Genomic DNA, 26,874 nt, shown 5'->3' with positions numbered 1-26,874 from the left:
AGAGAGGCGTGGTGGGGGTGGGGCATGTCTCAGAGGCGTGGTAGGGATCGAGGCAGTGGGGGTGGGGCCTGTCTCAGAGGCGTGGTGGGATGGAGGCAGTGGGGGTGGGGCCTGTCTCAGAGAGGCGTGGTGGGTAGGGATGGAGGCAGTGGGGGTGGGGCCTGTCTCAGAGAGGCGTGATGGGGGTGGAGGTGGTGGCACCTGTCTCAGAGAGGCGTGGTGGGGGTGGAGGTAGTGGGGGTGGGGCATGTCTCAGAGAGGCATGGTAGGTAGGGATGGAGGCAGTGGGGGTGGGGCATGTCTCAGAGAGGCGTGATGGGGGTGGAGGTGGTGGCACCTGTCTCAGAGAGGTGTGGTGGGGGTGGAGGTAGTGGGGGTGGGGCCTGTCTCAGAGGCGTGGTGGGGGTGGAGGTAGTGGGGGTGGGGCCTGTCTCAGAGAGGCGTGGTGGGGGTGGAGGTGGTGGCACCTGTCTCAGAGAGGTGTGGTGGGGGTGGAGGCGATGGTGGGGGTGGGGGTGGGGGGGACGGTGACCGGGTGGAGCCCCAGGTCCAGGCTGGGAGCTTCGTCTGGGGGTGGGGGGCTCTTCTTCTGGGCCTCCAGCTTCTCCGTCAGCTGGCTGTACAGCTCCTTCACTGGCTCGCTGCTCTGTGGGCGAAAAGCAACAGATTAGAGTTGGTGCATAAAGCCCACTGCAAAGAACTATAATAATATAATAAACTTTATATATATAAATATAATATATATGTATAAAAGCTCACTGCAAAGAACTATAATAATATAATAAACTTTATATATATAAATATAATATATATGTATAAAAGCTCACTGCAAAGAACTATCGGCAACGAAAGGCAGATGGTTACGTCGCCCCACCATAGAGACACTGCATGAAATAGGCCACGCCCATCACGGGGGAAAAGCTCCGTTCATTTCCACACACCAGCGGCATTTCCCTTGAATTAAACATAGCTAAAAGCTGTTGTGTGGTGGGGCTGCGCAGACAACAAATGTAAAAAATCGCCAGTTAAAGTTTTTTTGTACTCCTGAGCAAAACAAGGAAGCCATTGAGAATTGGCGAGAAGAAAAATGTGGATCTAGCTGTCAAGGAAGTAAGTTGGAGTGTTCATCTTCCGTATATACAATCTTTTTGTGCAACACGCAACCATGCACGTGACATAGGAGAACGCCAGGATTGGAGGGGGGGTTTCTGTTTTCCCCCGTCTTGGGCGTGGCTTCTGAATGATGACGCATTACGCAGTGTCTCTATGTTACGCAGTGTCTCTATGTTACGCAGTGTCTCTATTGCCTTTTTCAGAACCAATAAGTTGCACTTGAACACGCCGCAAATACTCCAGACCTACAGTACGTTGTTGCCTGTGTGAGACCTACATTGTTGCCTGTGTGAGACCTACGTTGTTGCCTGTGTGACACCTACGTTGTTGCCTGTGTGAGACCTACGTTGTTGCCTGTGTGAGACCTACGTTGTTGCCTGTGTGACACCTACGTTGTTGCCTGTGTGAGACCTACGTTGTTGCCTGTGTGAGACCTATGTTGTTGCCTGTGTGAGACCTACGTTGTTGCCTGTGTGAGACCTACGTTGTTGCCTGTGTGAGACCTATGTTGTTGCCTGTGTGAGACCTACGTTGTTGCCTGTGTGAGACCTACGTTGTTGCCTGTGTGAGACCTACGTTGTTGCCTGTGTGAGACCTACGTTGTTGCCTGTGTGAGACCTACATTGTTGCCTGTGTGAGACCTACATTGTTGCCTGTGTGAGACCTACGTTGTTGCCTGTGTGAGACCTACGTTGTTGCCTGTGTGAGACCTACGTTGTTGCCTGTGTGAGACCTACGTTGTTGCCTGTGTGAGACCTACGTTGTTGCCTGTGTGAGACCTACGTTGTTGCCTGTGTGAGACCTACGTTGTTGCCTGTGTGAGACCTACATTGTTGCCTGTGTGAGACCTACGTTGTTGCCTGTGTGAGACCTACGTTGTTGCCTGTGTGAGACCTACGTTGTTGCCTGTGTGAGACCTACGTTGTTGCCTGTGTGAGACCTACGTTGTTGCCTGTGTGAGACCTACGTTGTTGCCTGTGTGAGACCTACGTTGTTGCCTGTGTGAGACCTACGTTGTTGCCTGTGTGAGACCTACGTTGTTGCCTGTGTGAGACCTACGTTGTTGCCTGTGTGACACCTACGTTGTTGCCTGTGTGAGACCTACGTTGTTGCCTGTGTGAGACCTATGTTGTTGCCTGTGTGACACCTACGTTGTTGCCTGTGTGACACCTACGTTGTTGCCTGTGTGAGACCTACGTTGTTGCCTGTGTGACACCTACGTTGTTGCCTGTGTGAGACCTACGTTGTTGCCTGTGTGAGACCTACGTTGTTGCCTGTTGTTGCCTGTGTGAGACCTACGTTGTTGCCTGTGTGAGACCTACGTTGTTGCCTGTGTGAGACCTACGTTGTTGCCTGTGTGAGACCTACGTTGTTGCCTGTGTGAGACCTACGTTGTTGCCTGTGTGAGACCTACGTTGTTGCCTGTGTGAGACCTACGTTGTTGCCTGTGTGAGACCTACGTTGTTGCCTGTGTGAGACCTACGTTGTTGCCTGTGTGAGACCTACGTTGTTGCCTGTGTGAGACCTACGTTGTTGCCTGTGTGAGACCTACGTTGTTGCCTGTGTGAGACCTACGTTGTTGCCTGTGTGACACCTACGTTGTTGCCTGTGTGAGACCTACGTTGTTGCCTGTGTGAGACCTACGTTGTTGCCTGTGTGAGACCTACGTTGTTGCCTGTGTGAGACCTACGTTGTTGCCTGTGTGAGACCTACGTTGTTGCCTGTGTGAGACCTACGTTGTTGCCTGTGTGAGACCTACGTTGTTGCCTGTGTGAGACCTATGTTGTTGCCTGTGTGAGACCTACGTTGTTGCCTGTGTGAGACCTACGTTGTTGCCTGTGTGAGACCTACGTTGTTGCCTGTGTGAGACCTACGTTGTTGCCTGTGTGAGACCTACGTTGTTGCCTGTGTGAGACCTACGTTGTTGCCTGTGTGAAATCAAGAGTGATTTCTCTACCAGCTGACCAGCCAATCAGAGTGATTTCCCTCACCGACGGCCAGTTGAATTTTATTCTTTACCTCTCTTTTTTCCCCACCATGTTTGAAATAAATCTAATAAAATCTAAATCTAAATTCTTATTATTCACCTGGGAGGGAAGGCAGAGTGCTTTGTCACAGTGGCTCCTGGCCAGGTGGTGATTTTATCTTTTTATTCTTTTGGTAGCTGTTTTTATTTTTCCTTGATTGATTGCTTGATTGCTTTTATCATGAATCTGTAAAGCACCTTGGATTTTAAAGTGTGCTATATCAATTTAATTTATTACGACCTCGGCCGACTTTGCCCCATTGTAAAGCTGTAATATTCATGTGGCCTAAACCCATGTGGCTGAAACTGGCTATTCAGTGATGCTGGTGACATTTTGACACATTATCAATTTCCTGTGGGCGTGGCCATGTGGCCCGTGGTCAGCTGGTGGCCATCAACAAAGAACTTACATTGATAAGAAGCGAAGGCTAATAGGTGGCAACATCTGGAGCACCACATTTCTTGGCAACACTCACCCTACTCTGCCTCTGATTGGCTGTCATAGTGTAATGGCAAAATGACTAAGATGCTTTGTTGATCCATCAATAATAAGTTGCTCGTTTAAAATGTATATTAGGAGGATTTTATTCTGAAAGTTCCACTGTGCGCACAGAGGGTCTCACTTCCTGAAAGGACAGTCATGAGTGAGCCACGAGCAAACGCATCTGCCCATGATATACATATAGTCCCTAGTTCCTCATTGCGAGGCTCGCAAGACGCTGGCGGCTCTCGAAGCTTTAGTTGGCGGCTCAAAGAAATTGGGGAAAAAAAAAAAAAAAAAAATCCCCCCTGCTCTCCCCAAAATTTCAATAAACCTTTATGGCATATTATTACAATACAACAATACTGGTGTTTACAGTAATAGAAGGTGCCAAATCATTCAAAACAATAAGCATTTTGCTTTTAGGAGTATTGTGCCAGCGTGCAGCGCTGTTCCAAAACGTGTCAACGTGTGTCGTTGCCTGGGAAACGCACATCCCATAATACAACTGTTCGCATCGCATCCCATAATAGTATGATGATACTTGGGATGCCATTGCGAACATATATGTGAACAGGTTAGCTAAAACTTTAGCGTCGACAGCGATGGCCCCCACCGTTGCGGTCGGGGTACGTTTCGAAATCCCTCCAGGTCTGAAAGATTTTCTAGGGGAAACTGGTGTGTGTGTGTGTGTGTGTGTGTGTGTGTGTGTGTAAAACAAAACACAAAAAAATGGTAGGCAGATGTGCTTGTTTGGGGTGGCTTTTGGTGTTTTGTGGTAAAAGTGACTCTCCTATTGACTTTGGCCTGCCAGTGCGGCTCTCATCGAAGAAATAGTGAGGATCACTGATATAGTCAAACACCAGCCCCCCCACCTAGAAGGCATCAGTAAGTTTCCACTGCTCACAGAAGGTCCATTTAGCCCAGTACATTTCCATTATGACTACACAGGTTCAATCAAGAGACAATACAACCTTGGTCTGGTCACAAGACAAAAGACATGTTATTTATCCCTGGGAATGCTCTGTAGATGGAGGAGAGAATGTAGAGTCATTCTAAGTGGGAATGCTCTGTAGATGGAGGAGAGAATGTAGAGTCATTCTAAGTGGGAATGCTCTGTAGATGGAGGAGAGAATGTAGAGTCATTCTAAGTGGGAATGCTCTGTAGATGGAGGAGAGAATGTAGAGTCATTCTAAGTGGGAATGCTCTGTAGATGGAGGAGAGAATGTGGAGTCATTCTAAGTGGGAATGCTCTGTAGGAGGAGAGAATGTGGAGTCATTCTAAGTGGGAATGCTCTGTAGATGGAGGAGAGAATGTGGAGTCATTCTAAGTGGGAATGCTCTGTAGATGGAGGAGAGAATGTGGAGTCATTCTAAGTGGGAATGCTCTGTAGATGGAGGAGAGAATGTGGAGTCATTCTAAGTGGGAATGCTCTGTAGATGGAGGAGAGAATGTAGAGTCATTCTAAGTGGGAATGCTCTGTAGATGGAGGAGAGAATGGGGAGTCATTCTAAGTGGGAATGCTCTGTAGATGGAGGAGAGAATGTGGAGTCATTCTAAGTGGGAATGCTCTGTAGGAGGAGAGAATGTGGAGTCATTCTAAGTGGGAATGCTCTGTAGATGGAGGAGAGAATGTGGAGTCATTCTAAGGGGGAATGCTCTGTAGATGGAGGAGAGAATGTGGAGTCATTCTAAGTGGGAATGCTCTGTAGATGGAGGAGAGAATGTAGAGTCATTCTAAGTGGGAATGCTCTGTAGATGGAGGAGAGAATGTGGAGTCATTCTAAGTGGGAATGCTCTGTAGATGGAGGAGAGAATGTAGAGTCATTCTAAGTGGGAATGCTCTGTAGATGGAGGAGAGAATGTGGAGTCATTCTAAGTGGGAATGCTCTGTAGATGGAGGAGAGAATGTAGAGTCATTCTAAGCAGCTCACTTGAGAGACGTCTTGAAATGAGACAGCCATAGATCATTATTGTACAGATACAATAAACAATCAATCAATCAATCATTTTGCTCTCACAATTGTTCTGTGCTGTTGCCCTATTGCCACAAGGAGGCGCTTTCAGGCAGCGCTGTTGTCACAGAAGCACCAGAGCTTCGTCTCTTGCCTTCCATACACTGTTTTTGTCCCCCACCAAAGAAGGTGACTACAGATCAGCCGCCGTCCATCCGTTTGTTTGTCACACTGTAATGTTGACATTTTGCCTCTAGGGGGCGGCATTGACAATGAATGGGTCTGACCCAAGGGTGGATCAACATCACTGGTGGGGGACCCCATGTTTACTATTCACTTTTGTTGTTGCACATTGTCTGCGTCTACGTCTTGGCCTTTACATTATGCTGGTTACCCCAGCTTCAGGTTAGACGCTGTTTGAAGTTTGCTCTGGAACATGACCAACTGAAGGAGAAGGGGAGGCGGGCCTATCCATATACTTCCTGCCTCAAGGACAAAAGTTGCATAATTGTAGCTTTAAAGCAGTTGCTGTGAATCAGCCACAGAAACTGTCCAACAATGAAAACAAACACCCACAAGCTGATCAAGCAAAATCATTCAAAACAATAAGCATTTTGCTTTTAGGAGCATTGTGCCAGCGTGCAGCGCTGTTCCAAAACGTGTCAACGTGTGTCGTTGCCTGGGAAACGCACATCCCATAATATAACTGTTCGCATCGCATCCCATAATAGTATGATGATACTTGGGATGCCATTGCGAACATATATGTGAACAGGTTAGCTAAAACTTTAGCGTCGACAGCGATGGCCCCCACCGTTGCGGTCGGGGTACGTTTCGAAATCCCTCCAGGTCTGAAAGATTTTCTAGGGGAAACTGGTGTGTGTGTGTGTGTGTGTGTGTGTGTGTGTGTGTGTGTGTGTGTGTGTGGAAAACAAAACACAAAAAAATGGTAGGCAGATGTGCTTGTTTGGGGTGGCTTTTGGTGTTTTGCGGTAAAAGTGGCTCTCCTATTGACTTTGGCCTGCCAGTGCGGCTCTCATCGAAGAAATAGTGAGGATCACTGATATAGTCAAACACCAGCCCCCCCACCTAGAAGGCATCAGTAAGTTTCCACTGCTCACAGAAGTTCCATTTAGCCCAGTACATGTCCATTATGACTACACAGGTTCAATCAAGAGACAATACAACCTTGGTCTGGTCACAAGACAAAAGACATGTTATTTATCCCAGGGAATGCTCTGTAGATGGAGGAGAGAATGTAGAGTCATTCTAAGTGGGAATGCTCTGTAGATGGAGGAGAGAATGTAGAGTCATTCTAAGCAGCTCACTTGAGAGACGTCTTGAAATGAGACAGCCATAGATCATTATTGTACAGATACAATAAACAATCAATCAATCAATCAATCATTTTGCTCTCACAATTGTTCTGTGCTGTTGCCCTATTGCCACAAGGAGGCGCTTTCAGGCAGCGCTGTTGTCACAGAAGCACCAGAGCTTCGTCTCTTGCCTTCCATACACTGTTTTTGTCCCCCACCAAAGAAGGTGACTACAGATCAGCCGCCGTCCATCCGTTTGTTTGTCACACTGTAATGTTGACATTTTGCCTCTAGGGGGCGGCATTGACAATGAATGGGTCTGACCCAAGGGTGGATCAACATCACTGGTGGGGGACCCCATGTTTACTATTCACTTTTGTTGTTGCACATTGTCTGCGTCTACGTCTTGGCCTTTACATTATGCTGGTTACCCCAGCTTCAGGTTAGACGCTGTTTGAAGTTTGCTCTGGAACATGACCAACTGAAGGAGAAGGGGGCGGGCCTATCCATATACTTCCTGCCTCAAGGACAAAAGTTGCATATTGTAGCTTTAAAGCAGTTGCTGTGAATCAGCCACAGAAACTGTCCAACAATGAAAACAAACACCCACAAGCTGATCAAACATGACCAAATCCATCAAAAGAAACATTCAAAGTCTGTGTACATTTCCTTATCTCTAGCTGTCACTGATGACGCGTCCCAGCGCATGCAGAAGTATGTTTATTTGAACCGAAACCCCTGGCTCCCCTGGCCAGTGACACTTGGGAATAGACTAGGTGACAACCAAGTATAGTTTGGTGACAAGCTGGAGAGACAGTTGACGGTCGGAGAGAAGGCATCCGGTACGGGATGGGTTTTAGCACCCCAGCCTGGCTCTCTCGTGAGGGAGAAATCCACAAACGCTACGGATCAGCCTCCTGAAAATCTGCGTAAACATCGGCGCGGCCTGTGGTCCTTCAGGCTAGAGCGAGGTGCTCGCCGCAGGTGAATGACGTGCAGCGCACAGGCCTCCTTGAGGCACCCTCCCTGCCCATGGTACGGCATGGTAGGATTGCCTTTTTCCGCGGGAGGTTCTGGTGAGACGAAGGAGGTGCCCGGCCTGGAATCACCCCACAGGGCCTTAGACCCTCCATGCACCGAAGGGTCTTACAATACTGCGGTCGTGTAGCACTAAGCTCTATTGCAGTGGATTGGGCGTGATCAACCCTTCCGCGGGCAACGTTGCAGACAGAGTAGGAAGGCTGATCCGTGAGCGGCTGCTTCTGGGACGCGGGTCGGGGTCGTAATCGGCCTCGGCTGAGTCTACTGGGCGAGGGTGTATGATGTTTGACAGACCCAAAACACCCCACGACCCCAGTTAACATCACTGATGACGCGTCCCAGCACATGCAGAAGTATGTATATTTGAACCTTATGCTAGATTCCTGTTTTTCAAAGAGCTCAAAACATATCACAATCTATTTAGCATCGGTTTATTTCAAAGCACAAACTGAATATGGAAATGACTCAAAAACAAAACAAAGCCAACCTGTTTTGGAGGTTCAAGGGTCTTCATCAATGTTTCCATGTACGATGGCAGCAGTTTGTGGTGAAGATGCAGGAGCATACGCAGCGAGTGTCTGTGGACGTTCTCTTTACTGGAACATAGATTCAAGCAAAAACACGGGTGTCAAGAGACATGCCAGAGAGACTTTACTTTATTGTCATTTAGCAGACGCCTTTATCCAAAGCGACGTACAACAGGGTTATATACATATTTATATATGTTATATATATATATTATAACTTATATACAGCACAACAATAAAAACAGATCAACAGGGTTATATACAGCACAACAATAAAAACAGATAAACAGACAATAGAACCAGACACACCCTTTGCACCCCAGGTCGGGAATCCAACCCAGGACCTTCTAGCTGTGAGGCGACAGCGCTACCACTGCACCACCGTGCATTTACCCCTACGAACCAGGAGCGCAGGGACTTCCAGGGTAAGCCTAAAAAAATACGTAATTCCTGCAGTAACCTATAGGACAAATCTCTGTCGGGGATGGAATACTCGTCTCTGTTGGTGATTTAGGCTGATATGGCATTTTTTTTTTTTTTTACATTAGAATCTAAGTGCAGCTTTAAAAGGCTAAAGCTAAAACCAGCATGTCACGATGCACATGCCAGAACATCTCCCACCCCTCACCTACCCCCCAAAGAGAAGCAAGTCAAGCAACCCACCTGGAAAACGATGTGAGGAGGAAGCCGTCAAAGACCACGGCGCAAAACTCTTCTGTTCCAAATTCCTCTGAGAGCAAGGTGAGGTGTCCGGTCAGCAGGTGCAGGAAGATGTCTCCAAAGCCCATGTCGTTGTGCGTCTCCACTGTGGGTCAATGACAGAGACACACACGTTACTTTGTCTCCACTGTGGGTCCATGACAGAGACACACATGTTACTTTGTCTCCACTGTGGGTCAATGACAGAGACACACACGTTACTTTGTCTCCACTGTGGGTCCATGACAGAGACACACATGTTACTTTGTCTCCACTGTGGGTCAATGACAGAGACACACACGTTACTTTGTCTCCACTGTGGGTCAATGACAGAGACACACACGTTACTTTGTCTCCACTGTGGGTCAATGACAGAGACACACACGTTACTTTGTCTCCACTGTGGGTCCATGACAGAGACACACACGTTACTTTGTCTCCACTGTGGGTCCATGACAGAGACACACACGTTACTTTGTCTCCACTGTGGGTCAATGACAGAGACACACACGTTACTTTGTCTCCACTGTGGGTCAATGACAGAGACACACATGTTACTTTGTCTCCACTGTGGGTCAATGACAGAGACACACACGTTACTTTGTCTCCACTGTGGGTCAATGACAGAGACACACACGTTACTTTGTCTCCACTGTGGGTCCATGACAGAGACACACATGTTACTTTGTCTCCACTGTGGGTCCATGACAGAGACACACACGTTACTTTGTCTCCACTGTGGGTCAATGACAGAGACACACACGTTACTTTGTCTCCACTGTGGGTCCATGACAGAGACACACACGTTACTTTGTCTCCACTGTGGGTCAATGACAGAGACACACACGTTACTTTGTCTCCACTGTGGGTCCATGACAGAGACACACACGTTACTTTGTCTCCACTGTGGGTCCATGACAGAGACACACATGTTACTTTGTCTCCACTGTGGGTCCATGACAGAGACACACACGTTACTTTGTCTCCACTGTGGGTCCATGACAGAGACACACACGTTACTTTGTCTCCACTGTGGGTCCATGACAGAGACACACATGTTACTTTGTCTCCACTGTGGGTCAATGACAGAGACACACACGTTACTTTGTCTCCACTGTGGGTCAATGACAGAGACACACATGTTACTTTGTCTCCACTGTGGGTCAATGACAGAGACACACACGTTACTTTGTCTCCACTGTGGGTCCATGACAGAGACACACATGTTACTTTGTCTCCACTGTGGGTCAATGACAGAGACACACACGTTACTTTGTCTCCACTGTGGGTCAATGACAGAGACACACACGTTACTTTGTCTCCACTGTGGGTCAATGACAGAGACACACATGTTACTTTGTCTCCACTGTGGGTCAATGACAGAGACACACACGTTACTTTGTCTCCACTGTGGGTCAATGACAGAGACACACACGTTACTTTGTCTCCACTGTGGGTCAATGACAGAGACACACACGTTACTTTGTCTCCACTGTGGGCCAATGACAGAGACACACACGTTACTTTGTCTCCACTGTGGGTCAATGACAGAGACACACACGTTACTTTGTCTCCACTGTGGGTCCATGACAGAGACACACACGTTACTTTGTCTCCACTGTGGGTCAATGACAGAGACACACACGTTACTTTGTCTCCACTGTGGGTCCATGACAGAGACACACATGTTACTTTGTCTCCACTGTGGGTCCATGACAGAGACACACATGTTACTTTGTCTCCACTGTGGGTCAATGACAGAGACACACACGTTACTTTGTCTCCACTGTGGGTCCATGACAGAGACACACACGTTACTTTGTCTCCACTGTGGGTCAATGACAGAGACACACACGTTACTTTGTCTCCACTGTGGGTCCATGACAGAGACACACACGTTACTTTGTCTCCACTGTGGGTCCATGACAGAGACACACATGTTACTTTGTCTCCACTGTGGGTCCATGACAGAGACACACACGTTACTTTGTCTCCACTGTGGGTCCATGACAGAGACACACACGTTACTTTGTCTCCACTGTGGGTCCATGACAGAGACACACATGTTACTTTGTCTCCACTGTGGGTCAATGACAGAGACACACACGTTACTTTGTCTCCACTGTGGGTCAATGACAGAGACACACATGTTACTTTGTCTCCACTGTGGGTCAATGACAGAGACACACACGTTACTTTGTCTCCACTGTGGGTCAATGACAGAGACACACATGTTACTTTGTCTCCACTGTGGGTCAATGACAGAGACACACATGTTACTTTGTCTCCACTGTGGGTCAATGACAGAGACACACATGTTACTTTGTCTCCACTGTGGGTCAATGACAGAGACACACACGTTACTTTGTCTCCACTGTGGGTCAATGACAGAGACACACACGTTACTTTGTCTCCACTGTGGGTCAATGACAGAGACACACATGTTACTTTGTCTCCACTGTGGGTCAATGACAGAGACACACACGTTACTTTGTCTCCACTGTGGGTCAATGACAGAGACACACATGTTACTTTGTCTCCACTGTGGGTCAATGACAGAGACACACATGTTACTTTGTCTCCACTGTGGGTCAATGACAGAGACACACATGTTACTTTGTCTCCACTGTGGGTCAATGACAGAGACACACACGTTACTTTGTCTCCACTGTGGGTCCATGACAGAGACACACATGTTACTTTGTCTCCACTGTGGGTCAATGACAGAGACACACACGTTACTTTGTCTCCACTGTGGGTCAATGACAGAGACACACATGTTACTTTGTCTCCACTGTGGGTCAATGACAGAGACACACACGTTACTTTGTCTCCACTGTGGGTCAATGACAGAGACACACATGTTACTTTGTCTCCACTGTGGGTCCATGACAGAGACACACACGTTACTTTGTCTCCACTGTGGGTCAATGACAGAGACACACACGTTACTTTGTCTCCACTGTGGGTCCATGACAGAGACACACACGTTACTTTGACAGCAGCGTTTCCGTTGTCCCGTAATTGCAGGACATTGGCCTTTAAGATTAATCAAAAATCTGTAAATTAAAATCTGCAGGACACCGTGTCCTGTAAATGATCTCCCAACACAATGAATTGTAACCCCTGGTTAAATCCCCCGAGTTAAGAATATTGACCTGTCACTTTATAGTTTGGTAACACTGTCAAACAGCTCCACACCGAGGTGTGAGAAACTAACTTGCTAGTACTGCTTGTCTTTAGCTGCTTCTGATTGGTCAGTCTAGAGAGGTACGTCACGTTTCGCCAAAACGCTATTGGCTAATGGGGTGGCTGGGCGGGACTGAGTGTTGGGATTTTGACAGTGCGGTGAGGTTTTGTGTGTCAGTGTGTGCGCTGCTGTGCACTGATATAGCGTGTGTTTTCCTATGAACGTAGCACTAGCTACCTAAAGCAAGCCAAGTCTATTTTCTAGTACTCTACAATTAGCCTGACTCATTTGTAATAAGTGTGTTTGTACGGCTAAAGTTTTGCATGCTCCTATCATCTGAGAACTGTAGCCTGATGCTAATGTAGAGGCTAGTGTTTTCTGCCTGCTTGTTAACGTAGCTAGAGGCTAGTGAAACGGCACCATTTTAAAGACTTTTAAATCAGTTTAACCATATTTAAAAAAGTGAGATGAAATAAGTGAGGGATAATCAACTCCTACGTGTGCGTTAAATGCTTTTAATGTGTGTGTGTGTGTGTGTGTGTGTGTGTGTGTGTGTGTGTGTAGTGCTCACCCAGGGCAGGTAGCATCCTCTGCAAGGCGTTCTTGTTCCTCTGTTTGGCGATGTGGAGGACATAGTAGAGGCCCATCTCACAGGCCACCCTGTTCTCCTGCAGGTACCTGAGAGTATTACATTACATTAAAGCCACCCTGTTCTCCTGCAGGTACCTGGGAGGAGGAGCAACACTCACAACACTCAACACTCACAACACTCAACACTCAGCATTACATTACATTAAAGCCACCCTGTTCTCCTGCAGGTACCTGGGAGGAGGAGCAACACTCACAAGACTCAACACTCACAACACTCAACACTAAGCATTACATTACATTAAAGCCACCCTGTTCTCCTGCAGGTACCTGGGAGGAGGAGCAACACTCACAACACTCAACACTCACAAGACTCAACACTAAGCATTACAATGCATCACATTAAAGCAGGACTCCAGAGTGCGTTTTCACACCCTAAAATCTGCCAGTGCGCCTATTTAAATTGGTCACACCGGTGCACCTGATTTGTAGTGTCTTATATTTATTGACGATTGATTTATTCCTCACCAGCCATGTGCTTTTGCAAAGACCGGCCGCGCTGTTGTGCCACAGCGCGCTGTGTCAATCAAGACAGGGAAAGAAATACCAAAAGAAAACATTTTCAATGGCTTCTGTGTGCTTTAGACTTGTGCAGAATCGTTTTATTTTGAAAATCGGACTGGAAGTCGTATCGTTCTTATCGCTAGTGGAACACAGGACTGCCTGCAGCCAGCCATCCAGATCCAGCCTCAATTCTCCGGGCTCTCTTGTATTGTCTAGCTGGTTAGCTTGATGGCATGACCGAAGGCACAAACAGATGGAATTAAGATGTGTCAGACGATGGTTTTGTACGCGGGAGACAAAGCTACAGTTCCATGGCACTAGTCTGACACCTCATGACGAGGCCGACACCTCAATAGTCCCAAAAATGGCGCGTTGGACATACGTCTCATTAGTCCGACAGCTCGTTCACCCGACAATGAAAATCTCACTAATCCGCCAGCTCGTTAGTCTGAAAATGATGCGCTCTGACTGTGCTGCATTACTACCTGCCTACTGTTCCCCCTATAGGACAAATCAGCGTGACGTCACAACTACCCAGAAATGCAGAACCCCGCAGCAGTTAACTAGTATGAGTTGTGCCAAACAAACGCTAATATCTCAAAAACTAGACATCACATCGCTTATATTTTGACATTCTGAGTGAGAGCAGAAGTAGCTCAAGAGTTTGATGTATAATATATGCACGTCCTGTTGAAGTTGTGTGAACTGTCGCAGTTTATAAAATGAAGTGAATTTAGTAAACAGCACAGCCGGCTAGAGTGAGACACTCAAGGCTGGCTCCATAGGGTCCCATTATAAAGTTACCCGTGTCCACCCAGTGACGCCGTTTGTTTTTGTGCCCAATTTGAGGACATTTCCTCAAGGCGTTCACGAGCATGGAACGGACGGACGTGAGGTCACAGCGACCTTGAACTTTGACCTTTGGTAGGTCAGTGTTTACCTGGTGAAGGCGTCTGGTAGGGCGGTGGGGTAGGTGAGTGTTTACCTGGTGAAGGCGTCTGGTAGGGCGGTGGGGTAGGTGAGTGTTTACCTGGTGAAGGCGTCTGGTAGGGCGGTGGGGTAGGTGAGTGTTTACTAGGGCTGTCACTTTTCATTCGAAATTCGAATGCAACTTCGAATGTGGGGGGAGGGGTTCGTTTTCGAAATGTAATTTGAATGTTCGAATTATTATTATTATTTTTATTATTATTATTATTATTTTTTTTTTTTTTTTATGAACCAAAATTAACCAACTGCTGCTTGCTGGTAATGTTCTGAGTCAGATTGTCTCCAGGGTCTGAAAAGTTGTCTCGAGTTGGATGCAGCCAAGTTTGTGAGGCAGTGTTGTGACTGTGAGCGTCCAAGCTAACACGTCGGGCTGATGCCCGGTGGCCTGCAGTGGGTTGCACCAGCTGTGCGTAAGTTGAAACGTAAGCTAGTTTGAACGTAAAGTCTCACTAAGTCCGAGTTTACGCACTACTAAAAATATTTGGGTTGCACCAAGTGAAATAGTTACAACGTAGGCATAAGTTAGAACTTAAAATTTACACCTACGTCTTACTAGGTGTAAAGTCCTCCGTAAAATAGCAGTTGGCACGGATTGCAACTTGGCACCGTGGCGCATCGTTGTTTTGCGTCCGCAACGCGCTCTCCGTGATAAATTACACCCTTTGATATTTATGACTCACGCTTTTGTTTCCCACAAGCTGCAGCACTGCATACAAATTAAAATAACCGCAACAATTTAGTGAGGCAGGATGGTGGTATAGCCTACAATACTGATGAAGAGCTCACAGATAAACGTTAACAGTAATATGAACCTAAACGAACGTTACTCAATAACGTTCTCATTTGATTAGTGTTGATGAAATATGAAAGCACTAATTTGCGGTGGGCAACATGTCCTGTTTTCACTCCACTTAAACAACCGTAAATAAACACTGTTTCCACCGTGCTTTTCACTGATTGGTCACAGATACTGTACACGTCATTGTCTGCGACGGTGTCCACCCGCTATGCCGACCACTCGCAATGCCGACCTTAGGTTTAGGCGTGGGGGGTGGGTGGGACAGGTTAGGTTTTGGGTTAGGGTCTGGGGGAGGTTAGGTTTAGGCGTGGGGGTGGGAGAGGTTAGGTTTTGGGTTAGGGTCTGGGGGAGGTTAGGTTTAGGCATGGGGGCTGGGAGAGGGGAGGTCGGAACAGCGAGAGGTCGGAACAGCGACATGGAACCGTCTGCGACACTATTTTGGTTAGTATGGACTTTAGGGTCTACTAGTTAAGATGTACCTTACGTCTCCGTGGTGCAACCAAACAAAGACACAACTTTAGTGTCAAACTAACTAGTTTGAACGTAGCAGTTAGTGTGGACTTTACACCCTAACTTAAGACAAAACTTACGTTCAGCTGGTGCAACAGGCTGCTGGACTGAAAAAAAAAAAAAAAAAAAAATATATATATATATTTTTTTTTTAATTAACCAAAAAACTTCGAATATATTCGAACGAATTTCGGGCAATTAAAGTTCGTTCGAATTTTATTTTGGGGAAAAAGTGACAGCCCTAGTGTTTACCTGGTGAAGGCGTCTGGTAGGGCGGTGGGGTAGGTGAGTGTTTACCTGGTGAAGGCGTCTGGTAGGGCGGTGGGGTAGGTGAGTGTTTACCTGGTGAAGGCTTCTGGTAGGGCGGTGGGGTAGGTCAGTGTTTACCTGGTGAAGGCGTCTGGTAGGGCGGTGGGGTAGGTCAGTGTTTACCTGGTGAAGGCGTCTGGTAGGGCGGTGGGGTAGGTCAGTGTTTACCTGGTGAAGGCGTCTGGTAGGGCGGTGGGGTAGGTCAGTGTTTACCTGGTGAAGGCGTCTGGTAGGGCGGTGGGGTAGGTCAGTGTTTACCTGGTGAAGGCGTCTGGTAGGGCGGTGGGGTAGGTCAGTGTTTACCTGGTGAAGGCGGTGGGGTAGGTGAGTGTTTACCTGGTGAAGGCGTCTGGTAGGGCGGTGGGGTAGGTGAGTGTTTACCTGGTGAAGGCATCTGGTAGGGCGGTGGGGTAGGTGAGTGTTTACCTGGTGAAGGCGTCTGGTAGGGCGGTGGAGTAGGTGAGTGTTTACCTGGTGAAGGCGTCTGGTAGGGCGGTGGGGTAGGTGAGTGTTTACCTGGTGAAGGCGTCTGGTAGGGCGGTGGGGTAGGTCAGTGTTTACCTGGTGAAGGCGTCTGGTAGGGCGGTGGGGTAGGTGAGTGTTTACCTGGTGAAGGCGTCTGGTAGGGCGGTGGGGTAGGTGAGTGTTTACCTGGTGAAGGCGTCTGGTAGGGCGGTGGGGTAGGTGAGTGTTTACCTGGTGAAGGCGTCTGGTAGGGCGGTGGGGTAGGTCAGTGTTTACCTGGTGAAGGCGTCTGGTAGGGCGGTGGGGTAGGTGAGTGTTTACCTGGTGAAGGCATCTGGTAGGGCGGTGGGGTAGGTCGGTGAGCTCTTCTCCTCGCTGGGAAGCTTCTGCTCCACAGTGAAGGTGTAGTCATCCACAACCACTGACATCATGGCAGGCAGGAAGCGGGTCACCACCTCCACATCCTGAGGGTGGAGACGCAGCAAAGCCCAAAGAACGCAATGAATGCTGGGAGGAAATCTCATGTGAAAAGAGGGATAGTCTCCATTCCTCCAAACAGGGACCGGCTGCATTCTACTGCACGTAGTACACAGGATCTACTGCATGTAGTACACAGGAGCGTCTGCATTCTACTGCATGTAGTACACAGGAGCGTCTGCATTCTACTGCATGTAGTACACAGGAGCGTCAGCAAGTACCTCCTACAACCACACATCCAAACGTCCCAACTATCTCTTGAAGGTCATTGCACTTGCACATCGTCGCTGTCGGGCCCAAAACCTTGTATCTCCAAAAAAAAACAATTTTTCACAAGGAAGAAAAAACATTCACATTTTAACATAGTGTAATAGTAATAACAACATTAATAACCAGTACTACAACATCTTCTGCTGGTCCAAACTACCTGAAACTTTCACTGGTTATTTTTGGGTACCCAAATTTTGAACCAATACAGAGGGATGGGACGGTATGATGGGGCCAATATAATAAAAGACAAGTTCAATGAGAACAATATCCATTTCTATATCTTGTTGTCTTGTGCAGCTTTAAGACTTTTTCAGACAGTTTGAAGGACTTTTCCCCGCCGAGGTAAAAGAAAAGACTCAAGAGAGTGAAGTTCTTACCAAACGAGGCTCTTTGAAGACCTGGCTGTCAATCATATCCCACGCCCCCTGTCCCAGCGACAGCATCCTCAGCAGCAGCATCAGGTCTGGACTGTCCTGTTCACCGTCAAACAATCATACACCAAGATGATCCATTTGGCTCTGAGTAGTGCAGTGTCTCCCCCACCATTCTACAGGCCTGGCGGGCCCACCACGGGGTGGTGCATGGGGGGGGGGGACGGGCACTGCACTAGTGTTGTTAATGCGGAAAACACATTTTTCTCCGCAACCGCACAATAAATACATTTCACCATTGAAATCAGCGTGATTAGTACTACATGCCAGTCACATAGTGTGTTTCAGTCACTCTTTTTACGCTTTGAGAATTGTTACATGACGTGCAAAAGGTAGAAGCCCCAAGTAACGATGTGCAGACTTCTGTAGCCGAGCCCCAGTGTACAGGAAGTGTACAGGAAGTGTACAGAGAGTGTACAGGAAGTGTACAGGAAGTGTACAGGGAGTGTACAGGGAGTGTACAGGAAGTGTACAGGAAGTGTACAGGGAGTGTACAGGGAGTGTACAGGAAGTGTACAGGAAGTGTACAGAGAGTGTACAGAGAGTGTACAGGGAGTGTACAGGGAGTGTACAGAGAGTGTACAGAGAGTGTACAGGAAGTGTACAGGGAGTGTACAGAGAGTGTACAGGAAGTGTACAGGGAGTGTACAGGAAGTGTACAGGGAGTGTACAGGGAGTGTACAGGAAGTGTACAGGGAGTGTACAGGGAGTGTACAGGAAGTGTACAGGGAGTGTACAGGGAGTGTACAGGAAGTGTACATGAAGTGTACAGGGAGTGTACAGGAAGTGTACAGGGAGTGTACAGGGAGTGTACAGAGAGTGTACAGGGAGTGTACAGGGAGTGTACAGGAAGTGTACAGGAAGTGTACAGGAAGTGTACAGGGAGTGTACAGGAAGTGTACAGGGAGTGCACAGGGAGTGTACAGGGAGTGTACAGGGAGTGTACAGGAAGTGTACAGGGAGTGTACAGGAAGTGTACAGGAAGTGTACAGGAAGTGTACAGGGAGTGTACAGGAAGTGTACAGGAAGTGCGTTCTGCCGCTGTCTCTCCCTTATGAATTCTCCTTCAGGTCGTTCCCTAACCCTCAACATGTTTTCCAGCAAGGTCAAGGAAAAGTCGTTAGAAAAAGGAGATTTTTCTTTTCTTTTTTTACTATTGGACTGCAGCGCCCCCTACAGACACACAGGGTGACAGCATCCTCACCCTGGGTAAGGCGTCCTGACTCAGCAGCTCTTGCAGGTTCCTGACGGTACTCAGCACCAGGGTGTTACAGGCAAACGGGTCACACAGGATCATGGACAGGTCCCTGGAAAGCACACAAAGTCCCCACAGATTAGTTCCCTTCTTTATTGGGCGATGGTGTATTTGGACAGCTGGCTCCTCTCGTCTCCTCTCATACCCCAGGACTTGCTCTTGTCCTTTCTTCACTCCGTCCAGGAAACCCTGCAGCTCTCTGGCTCGCTTGACGTCCACAAACTTCTCTCGGATGCAGGCGTCCAAGCACCAGGTGAACTGTCACAGTGCAAGTGGGCCTGGTGTCACTTTCCTTGTTACATCAATATGACTCTATGTAAGAAGGTACCAGCTAGTCACTGTTTCTATTTTCTAAACTACCATTGAACTTGTGGGTTGCATTTGGTATCTATATTACTTGTTATACACAACATTTAATTCTTCCTCTTATCTTTTACCATTTTCCTGCCACAACAAGCCAATTTCACCATCGGGGATCATTCAAAGTTTAATCTTGTCTAAAATAATCACATTTCCCCCCCAAAATGGACACATATGATTTTGGAAATGAACTCCTCACTGGTACGCTGGTGCTTGTAAACCAGTGCACCATCGCTGGCTGGTATGCCTACCTTATGGCAGGGGTCTACGGAGCAGATCTCGCTGATGTCCAAGTCGTGGAGAGACATGAGCAGCTCCGCCCTCAGGGTGCAGTAGTGGACATTTCGGGTTCGAAGGAAGAGCGTTCGCAAGAACTGCAGCACCATGTCGTACAGCTTCACATTCTTCCCAATCATCTGGGTCAGCTTGAGCACCACCTAGCGTGCAGGCCACAGGAGAGGTTAGCTTTAGCACCACCTTACAGCGTGCAGGCCACAGAAAAGGTTAGCTTTAGCACCACCAGTGTGCGATTCAGTGTGCGGATGCTGAAATTCTGGTTGTAGTCAACTGTCTATGCACTCCGGTTAGAGAGATTGCAACCACGGTCTTGTTCACTGGTTTATTAAACTTGTAAGTCTGGCATGTGATTGAGCATGTGGTTTCTGTAGGAAAATACAATACAATTTGAATTAAGTAATTATTAAAATAATGTAACTGAGTATAGCACAATAATCCAAAATCTAAATAATATTACAAGCCTCAAGAATATCATAAAGAAACATGACAGTACACAGCTACAACAAGTCCTCTTCCCATCAAAGAAATTATGTCGCAATTACAAATTATGCCCACATGGCGGCAGCATTGACCACATTCCTTTCCGTAATTCTTATTAATTTCTATAAGCCATGTTCGTCAAGAAAAGGAAATAAAATGATTACTATCCTACTTCAACTAACTTATTGCTATGCCATCAAATGAAAATACTCATATAAATATTAACTATAACAGGCATCAATTTCGACTGTATATACATAGAATACTTGCATGCATGGAATTTCAATTACCATCATCATGAAATATAGTCGGAACAATTCGACAGCTCCAGGGAACTAGTCACACAGCAAACTACTATACAACTGTAACTTATACTAAGTCATACTGTAACTACTACACAGGTTTGTACTTACATTCTAAGCGACGCACACACTGTCACACAATGAAGAATGATAACTACGGTAACTCGCGGACCACGAGGTAGTTAAGGGAGTGCGCTCAGGGAGTAATATACACGGAGGTGCGTGAGGGTTTTAATAACGAGTGGGGCGTGGCTTAAGCCTAATCAGTCCAGCAGTGGATTTCCTCTCTTTTCAGGCTACTTTCCAGACAGTCATTGCGAAGTGCAAATAATGGAAGTTCTTATGAATTTGTGATGAGGAATGCCATTCATTTTGTGTGTGATTACTACAGCAGAATAAACTGTAACCAATATAACTTCTGCCCCATGATATGTACTGTCCCATTTTTTTTTTATGCGATAGGCGATATTTCGATGTATTGTCCCATAGCTAGTGCTGATGACTGTGACCCACCTCGCCTTGGCGTCTCACCCTTGGAGAAGGGGTGAAGAAGTTATGGAGGATGGAGAGGTCGCTGCTGAACAGAGCGGCTTCCTTCTCCACTATGTACTGCTTGAGGAGTGGAGACACCTCATCCCCGAACAGAGCCTGGTTGTCCTGCCAGATCTGCCTCTTCACCTCCACAGCACACACCTTGTACAGCTCCTTGTCTGCCATGACCATCTTCAGCTTCTTCTCTGGCACCTGGGGGGTGGTCGCATGTGTTTGTTAATGGGATACCTTGACCTTTTGAATTTCAGGTGGGTATAATTACCCGGGGTATCCGCTGGTTACAGAAAGCCCAATTTAAGACTTATTAACAACTTTTTTCCAATGTAAGCTTTAAAGTAAGAAACCTGAAAGTAACAAATCTGCTAAAACTTATTCCCCCCTTATTTCTAATTTGACACAGCCAATGAAATTTCTGAGACTAGAAATGGGAATAATACTAATAATAACAACAACAATAATAATACAATTTGTGTAATAAGAAAAAGAAGGTTTCCTATCCCTAAGCGCATTTTATGTAAGCTGTTTATTCACGTCATTTCCATATTATTTAAATTCTACATGTATATATTTTATTTGTCTTGAAAATGTTCTAACTTTTTTGTATATTTTCATAATGTATTTTTTCAAAAAAAAAATCTTTGTCTCAGTAAGTTCCATTGCTGTTATTTTGCATGTACTCTATAATTCTTGCATTCTTTTTTCATCATAGTTTTTAGGTCACAGTTTTTAGGGGCATTCTGAGATTTCTTGGGGCATTTTTGTCCTTGCCCCTGGCTAAGTTCCTACACTGGCTATAACATAGTAGTAGGGCTGTGCCGATTCACTTATCTCCCGATTCGATACTATCACGATACTTGGGTGCCGATTCGATATTATATATATATATATATATATATATATTGCGATTAAGTATTAAGTAAGTATTGCGATTCTACGATTCGATATTACGATTTATTGCGATTTTTGTTTCTTTTTTCATTTTATTTTTTTCAGTTTGTTTGCTTTTTTACTCTAGAACATGGGAAAAGTTGAATCATACACTTCTAGAGACTGTATATTATATCATGAGTAGGGCTGGGCGATATACCGGTAGTTAAAAAGTATATCGATAATATAACATCTTTCATATCAGTCGATATCGATAATTATTGATAATTTTAATTACCCGTTTTTATTAATAAAAAACATGAGAAGAAAAATGTTGCATTTAGCCACTTCATTTTGAACCACCTTATTTTCAAGGCACAGAGGTAGGTCTAATTTGTCTCTCTCACTCACTCACACACACACACACACACACACACACTCTGAGTGCGACTATGGCGATGTGCTATATATGAATGCCACTGCTCAGTGTCTCCACATGCTGGACAGTGTGTATCATGGGGCTTTGAGGTTCATTACAAACTGTGGATCTCTTACTCATCATTGTGCATTGTATTCAAAAGTGAATTGGGCTGCTTTATGTACACGCCGCCTCAGTCATTGGTATGTCTTAATTTACAAAGCCATTCTTGGCAAAGTTCCTACCTACCTGTCGTCACTTTTAAGCTTCAAATGTGGGAATTACAATCTTCGTTCTCAGGACACTCTACAATTTTCTGTTCCCAAAGTCCGAACTGAATTGGAGAAGAAAGCTTTTAGGTTCTCTGCACCCACCGCATGGAACAGTCTGCAGTCTGATCTTAAACTTAAAGGAGAATTTCGTTTTTTTTTAACCTGGACCCATCTCCTGGCATTAATTATGATTTGACCACTCACCAAGTGATGTCCGCGGCGTTTCTGGCCGTCCTAGCGTTGTTTTGAGATCAATAGCGTCTAAGTCAGTTGTAAAATGGAGCTGATTTGGGGCCAAGTGTGAGCCTGTCTTTCCTGCATCTAAATAGCTATTTTTATTCCCGTTTTCCCCAAATATCGTCATAATCTGATCCCTCAACATCCACCACAGTGATATTTCGCCCCAGGCCATTTCCTGGAGTCGCACAGGGACCAAATTACCTCAAACGTGATCTCGGTCACCAAGTCTCGTGAAGTCCCGCGATACTTTCCTGCCGACTGGCCAACGACAGGTAGGACGCTTTGCGGTGGTGGTTTTAGCGTAACCTATGTGGGGTTTGGCGTAACCTATGTGGGATTCGAAATAACGAAGGTTGCGTTTATGTGTTTGTTTGTTGTAACTTTGTGTTGCTGCTGTTTCTTGGCCAGGTCTCTCTTGTAAAAGAGATCTTTGATCTCAATGGGACAAACCTGGTTAAATAAAGGCTAAAAAAAAAAAAAAAAAAAAAATGCAAGCAGTAATTTACAGACATGGTGACGTTTTACTTTGATGACAGCCTAGCGTTGCCAGCCTTCTAAAAAAACGTTTGGTAACGTGTATTTCAGGGTTGTAGGGTTAACGTTAGGTGAATCAGAGGTGTGGAAAAGCCTGGGTTTTGCTTTGACTTGCTTAACTACAAATATGCCATAGGCTGTAGGGCTGGAGGGCGACCGCCCTGAGGACCGTGCGCCGTTAGTTGGGCGAGAAAAAGCATTGATGTCTTAACATTAACGTTAATTTCCCGGGCGCTTATTAATAGATAGAACACATGTTAACACGTTACGTTAACACGAATTGAAACTCGATCACCCACATCGAATTCTTTGTAACGCCGGGTGAGATCAAACGAGTGGCGTCAGTGGAGGACCAAAATGTGAGACTCATTAGCCAGGAATGGGTCTCGCGCTACTTTTCCATGCTCAAATAAAGCTGATAATGTACAATTTGATTCAAGGGGGGGAAACCCTTTCAGAGTACAACACAAACTGTCTATTTTGCTGCAACTCGACAGTGCTGCTTAATCCAGGACAGGAGATGTCAGGACTCTCGGCTCTGCATTGTCAAGGGATAGGATTAGCTGTGTGTGAGTGGGGGAATGCAAGTTTAAGTAAACAGTTACATGTCCTCTGCATTCTACATATAATTAAGATATTACGGGTTGTTTTATTTTGTATGTTACATACTTATTGGCCAAGATATGTTAGTTTCTGCCAGTTTAGGAGGGGAGTGTGGGCGGCCATCTTGCCTGCGGGGTTTTTGGCAAGTCTAAAACGGAAATACTATTACGAAATGATGTAATGCGGAAGCGTCCATGTGTGGGCAAAGAATAAGGTGAATATGTGATTGATGAAAGTGGGAACATTTCATACATAAACAGAAAAAATGCGATTATCGATTCTGGAATAAAAGATCGATTCAAAAAATCGTAACATTAAAAATCGCGATACTTGAGTGAATCGATTTTTTTCTCCCACCCCTACATAGTAGTATAGCTATTTTTTTTAGCTCATGTAGCTGCAACAGGAAAGACATTTTCCGAAAGAAGACTTGCCTTTGGTAGATGCTTGAGGACCTGCATCACCACTGGCTGAATGGATGGCATCTTGACCAGCGGAAAGCTCTTCTCCAGCAGCTCTTCAAGCTTCCCGTACCTGCAGGTGGATGTGAAGGACACCAAGCTTTAGGGATGGGACCATACTAAAATGTGGGAACACATATCGTGGGGCAGAAACATGAATGGAGATATTAGCTCTATTTTATTCTGCTGTAGTAATCACAAATGAGACGCTTGCCGCTCACAATTTCACAAACTCTCCACCCAAATCCCTTATTGTCACTTTGTTGTTGCTATTTACATTCTCTCTGCCAATTCCATCACTAGAAAGATTTGCGTCTCAGAAAAACAAAGAAAATAATCCTGCAGTCAGACTTTGTTGCAACTCTCCACTGAACTTTTATTTATCACATCGTATCATGAATCGTGAACCCTGCATCACATATTGAATCCAGAGATCCCAGATCCGCATATCGCCCCACCCCTACAGAAAATGCTAGCGTCCTGAGTGGTCCCTTAGGAAAGCACTGCTCGACCAAGAGGACCACATGGCATACCTGTCATCCTCCTTGCCCTCTGCGATGGTGGCGACTCGCTCCATCAGTTTGTCACGCAGCTCATCAAAGACGGACTGGTGGAACTCCAGCCGAGGCGTCCCATGCAGGTCGAGGAAGGGAAGAGCGGACTGGAGAGTCGGCAGCAGGATGCCATTTTCTGTCTGTGGCCAGGAAAGAGTGCAAGACAGAGAGGGGATTAGTTCACCCAAACGCAGGCTGGTTCTCATAGCCAAACACACATCATCTCTTATAATAAACCCAATATCAGAACCTCTAGTCTATATGGTCTTCACACATTACAATACACTCATATTGCCTTTTAACACCTTGACATGTTTTCTTTTCTCTTATTTCTTTTTTGTTTGTTCTTCTCTCTAGTTCTTGTTGACATACATTGTATGTTTTTGCTAATTTAATTTCTGAGGTAAGAGACCTCGCATAAGCCCAATAGGATTTATTGTCTCTTACCTGGACAATATTTTCATACACTTGTATCTGTATAGTTCTTTCTGTTCTAGATTTTTACTGTGTAAATAAATGAAAATGAATACATAATTGAATGGCCTGCTAGCTACGTTGTGACACTCTTAGTGATATTCAAAATAAACCACACTAAAGTTATCAGTTAGTCAGCCACTGCTACAGTGCTAGCCCTCTGCTAGCAAACAAAATGATTAACGTAACGTTACCTGGAACTGATCAATGGCTTTCAGGGGCTCTGTGCAGTTGGTGAGAGTTTCTTTAAGATCCTCGCCGTTGGATATCCCCAGTTCAGGCAGGCCGGCAAACATTGTCGTTTCAGTTTAACATCAATTGCAATGTTTAAAAGTTACTTCATATAATATTCCAACAGGGTTAATTGCAGAAAGGTAGCAGTTAGTTGCAAAACAGCAGCAACAATCGAGCCTTTTTTCGCTGTCAATGCACACTTCCTGTGTGGGTAACTTCGTCAACGGTCCGTCAGAAACAAAGAGAAGGGTCTAGCTCCACGGTCTAGTTCCGGGCGGAGCCAGTACAGAGCACGCCCTACAGAGCACGCCCCCTAAGTACAGAGCACGCCCATAAGCGCGAAATTGAGAATTAAAAAAATAAACAACCGTTTAAACGTTCTGAACTGCAGTTACTGAGTGTGAAGTTGTGAATGTGAACACAGTACCAACAAGATCTGAACTATCCAACACTGGCAACAATTGTAAAAAAAAAAAATAACCAGGCCATGGAAAACTAAGGTTGTGTGTGTGTGTGTGTGTGTGTGTGTGTGTGTGTGTGTGTGTGTGTGTGTGTGTGTGTGTGTGTGTGTGTGTGTGTGTATATATATATATATATATATATATATATATATATATATATATATATATATATATATATATATATATACACTGCAACCTCGACACATTTCTCACAGTAAGTCCCATCTTCGTAAATCACTTATTAAAACACATTATGATCGAGTTATGCAATTGTTTTTTAATCTCATGTTGATATTGGAAACAACATAAGATAATCAATAGGGCCTAACAATTCAATGTATTGTATGAGGAGATATACAGCCTGCTCTTCCATGCCTTCCTATAAACCACTTTATAAACTCATCTAGATAGAGAAATAAAACTATTAATCCTATGTCCCCTTCAGCTCTCATTTCTTGATGAATGATGATCAAATATTTAATCCATGTCTACTTAGTACTTATTTCTGCTATCTTCAGCAAACACAAGAGAAGCAGGCTACGTGGCCAGATTGTCACTCATGTTAATAGCCTAGTCTTTCATCCAGTCCAGAGCAATCTAGTAAGAGTGTGGCGTCAGCGGAGGACCAAAATGTATGACTCAGTAGCCAATGAATAGCCAGGAAGGAGGCTCGCGCTACGTTTGAATGCTAAAATAAAGCTGATAATGTACAATTTGATTCTTTAAACGTCTGAGCCTTTCAAAGTACAACACAAACTGA

General features: G+C 45.8%; 1 protein-coding gene across 1 annotated transcript; it reads right to left on the bottom strand.

Annotated features, from left to right (window-relative positions):
• Nucleotides 1-404: 404 nt before the first annotated feature.
• On the bottom strand, nt 405-25,832 carry nelfb (negative elongation factor complex member B). Its single transcript, XM_083644449.1, has 13 exons — nt 25,614-25,832; nt 24,925-25,085; nt 24,365-24,464; nt 20,958-21,188; nt 19,617-19,802; nt 19,151-19,263; nt 18,955-19,057; nt 17,697-17,792; nt 16,894-17,036; nt 12,922-13,028; nt 9,125-9,266; nt 8,422-8,530; nt 405-646 (listed from the first exon to the last, which is right to left on the bottom strand). Exons 1-13 carry the CDS (start codon nt 25,713-25,715, stop codon nt 473-475), a joined length of 1,767 nt encoding a protein of 588 aa, XP_083500575.1. The 5' UTR covers nt 25,716-25,832; the 3' UTR covers nt 405-472.
• Between the last annotated feature and the right edge of the window lie 1,042 nt (nt 25,833-26,874).

Source organism: Poromitra crassiceps, assembly GCF_964638095.1.
Source record: "Poromitra crassiceps genome assembly, chromosome: 10".
NCBI lineage: Eukaryota > Metazoa > Chordata > Actinopteri > Beryciformes > Melamphaidae > Poromitra > Poromitra crassiceps.
The sequence above is the reverse complement of the archived record's forward strand: the minus strand, read 5'-3'. Positions and strand labels throughout refer to the sequence as shown.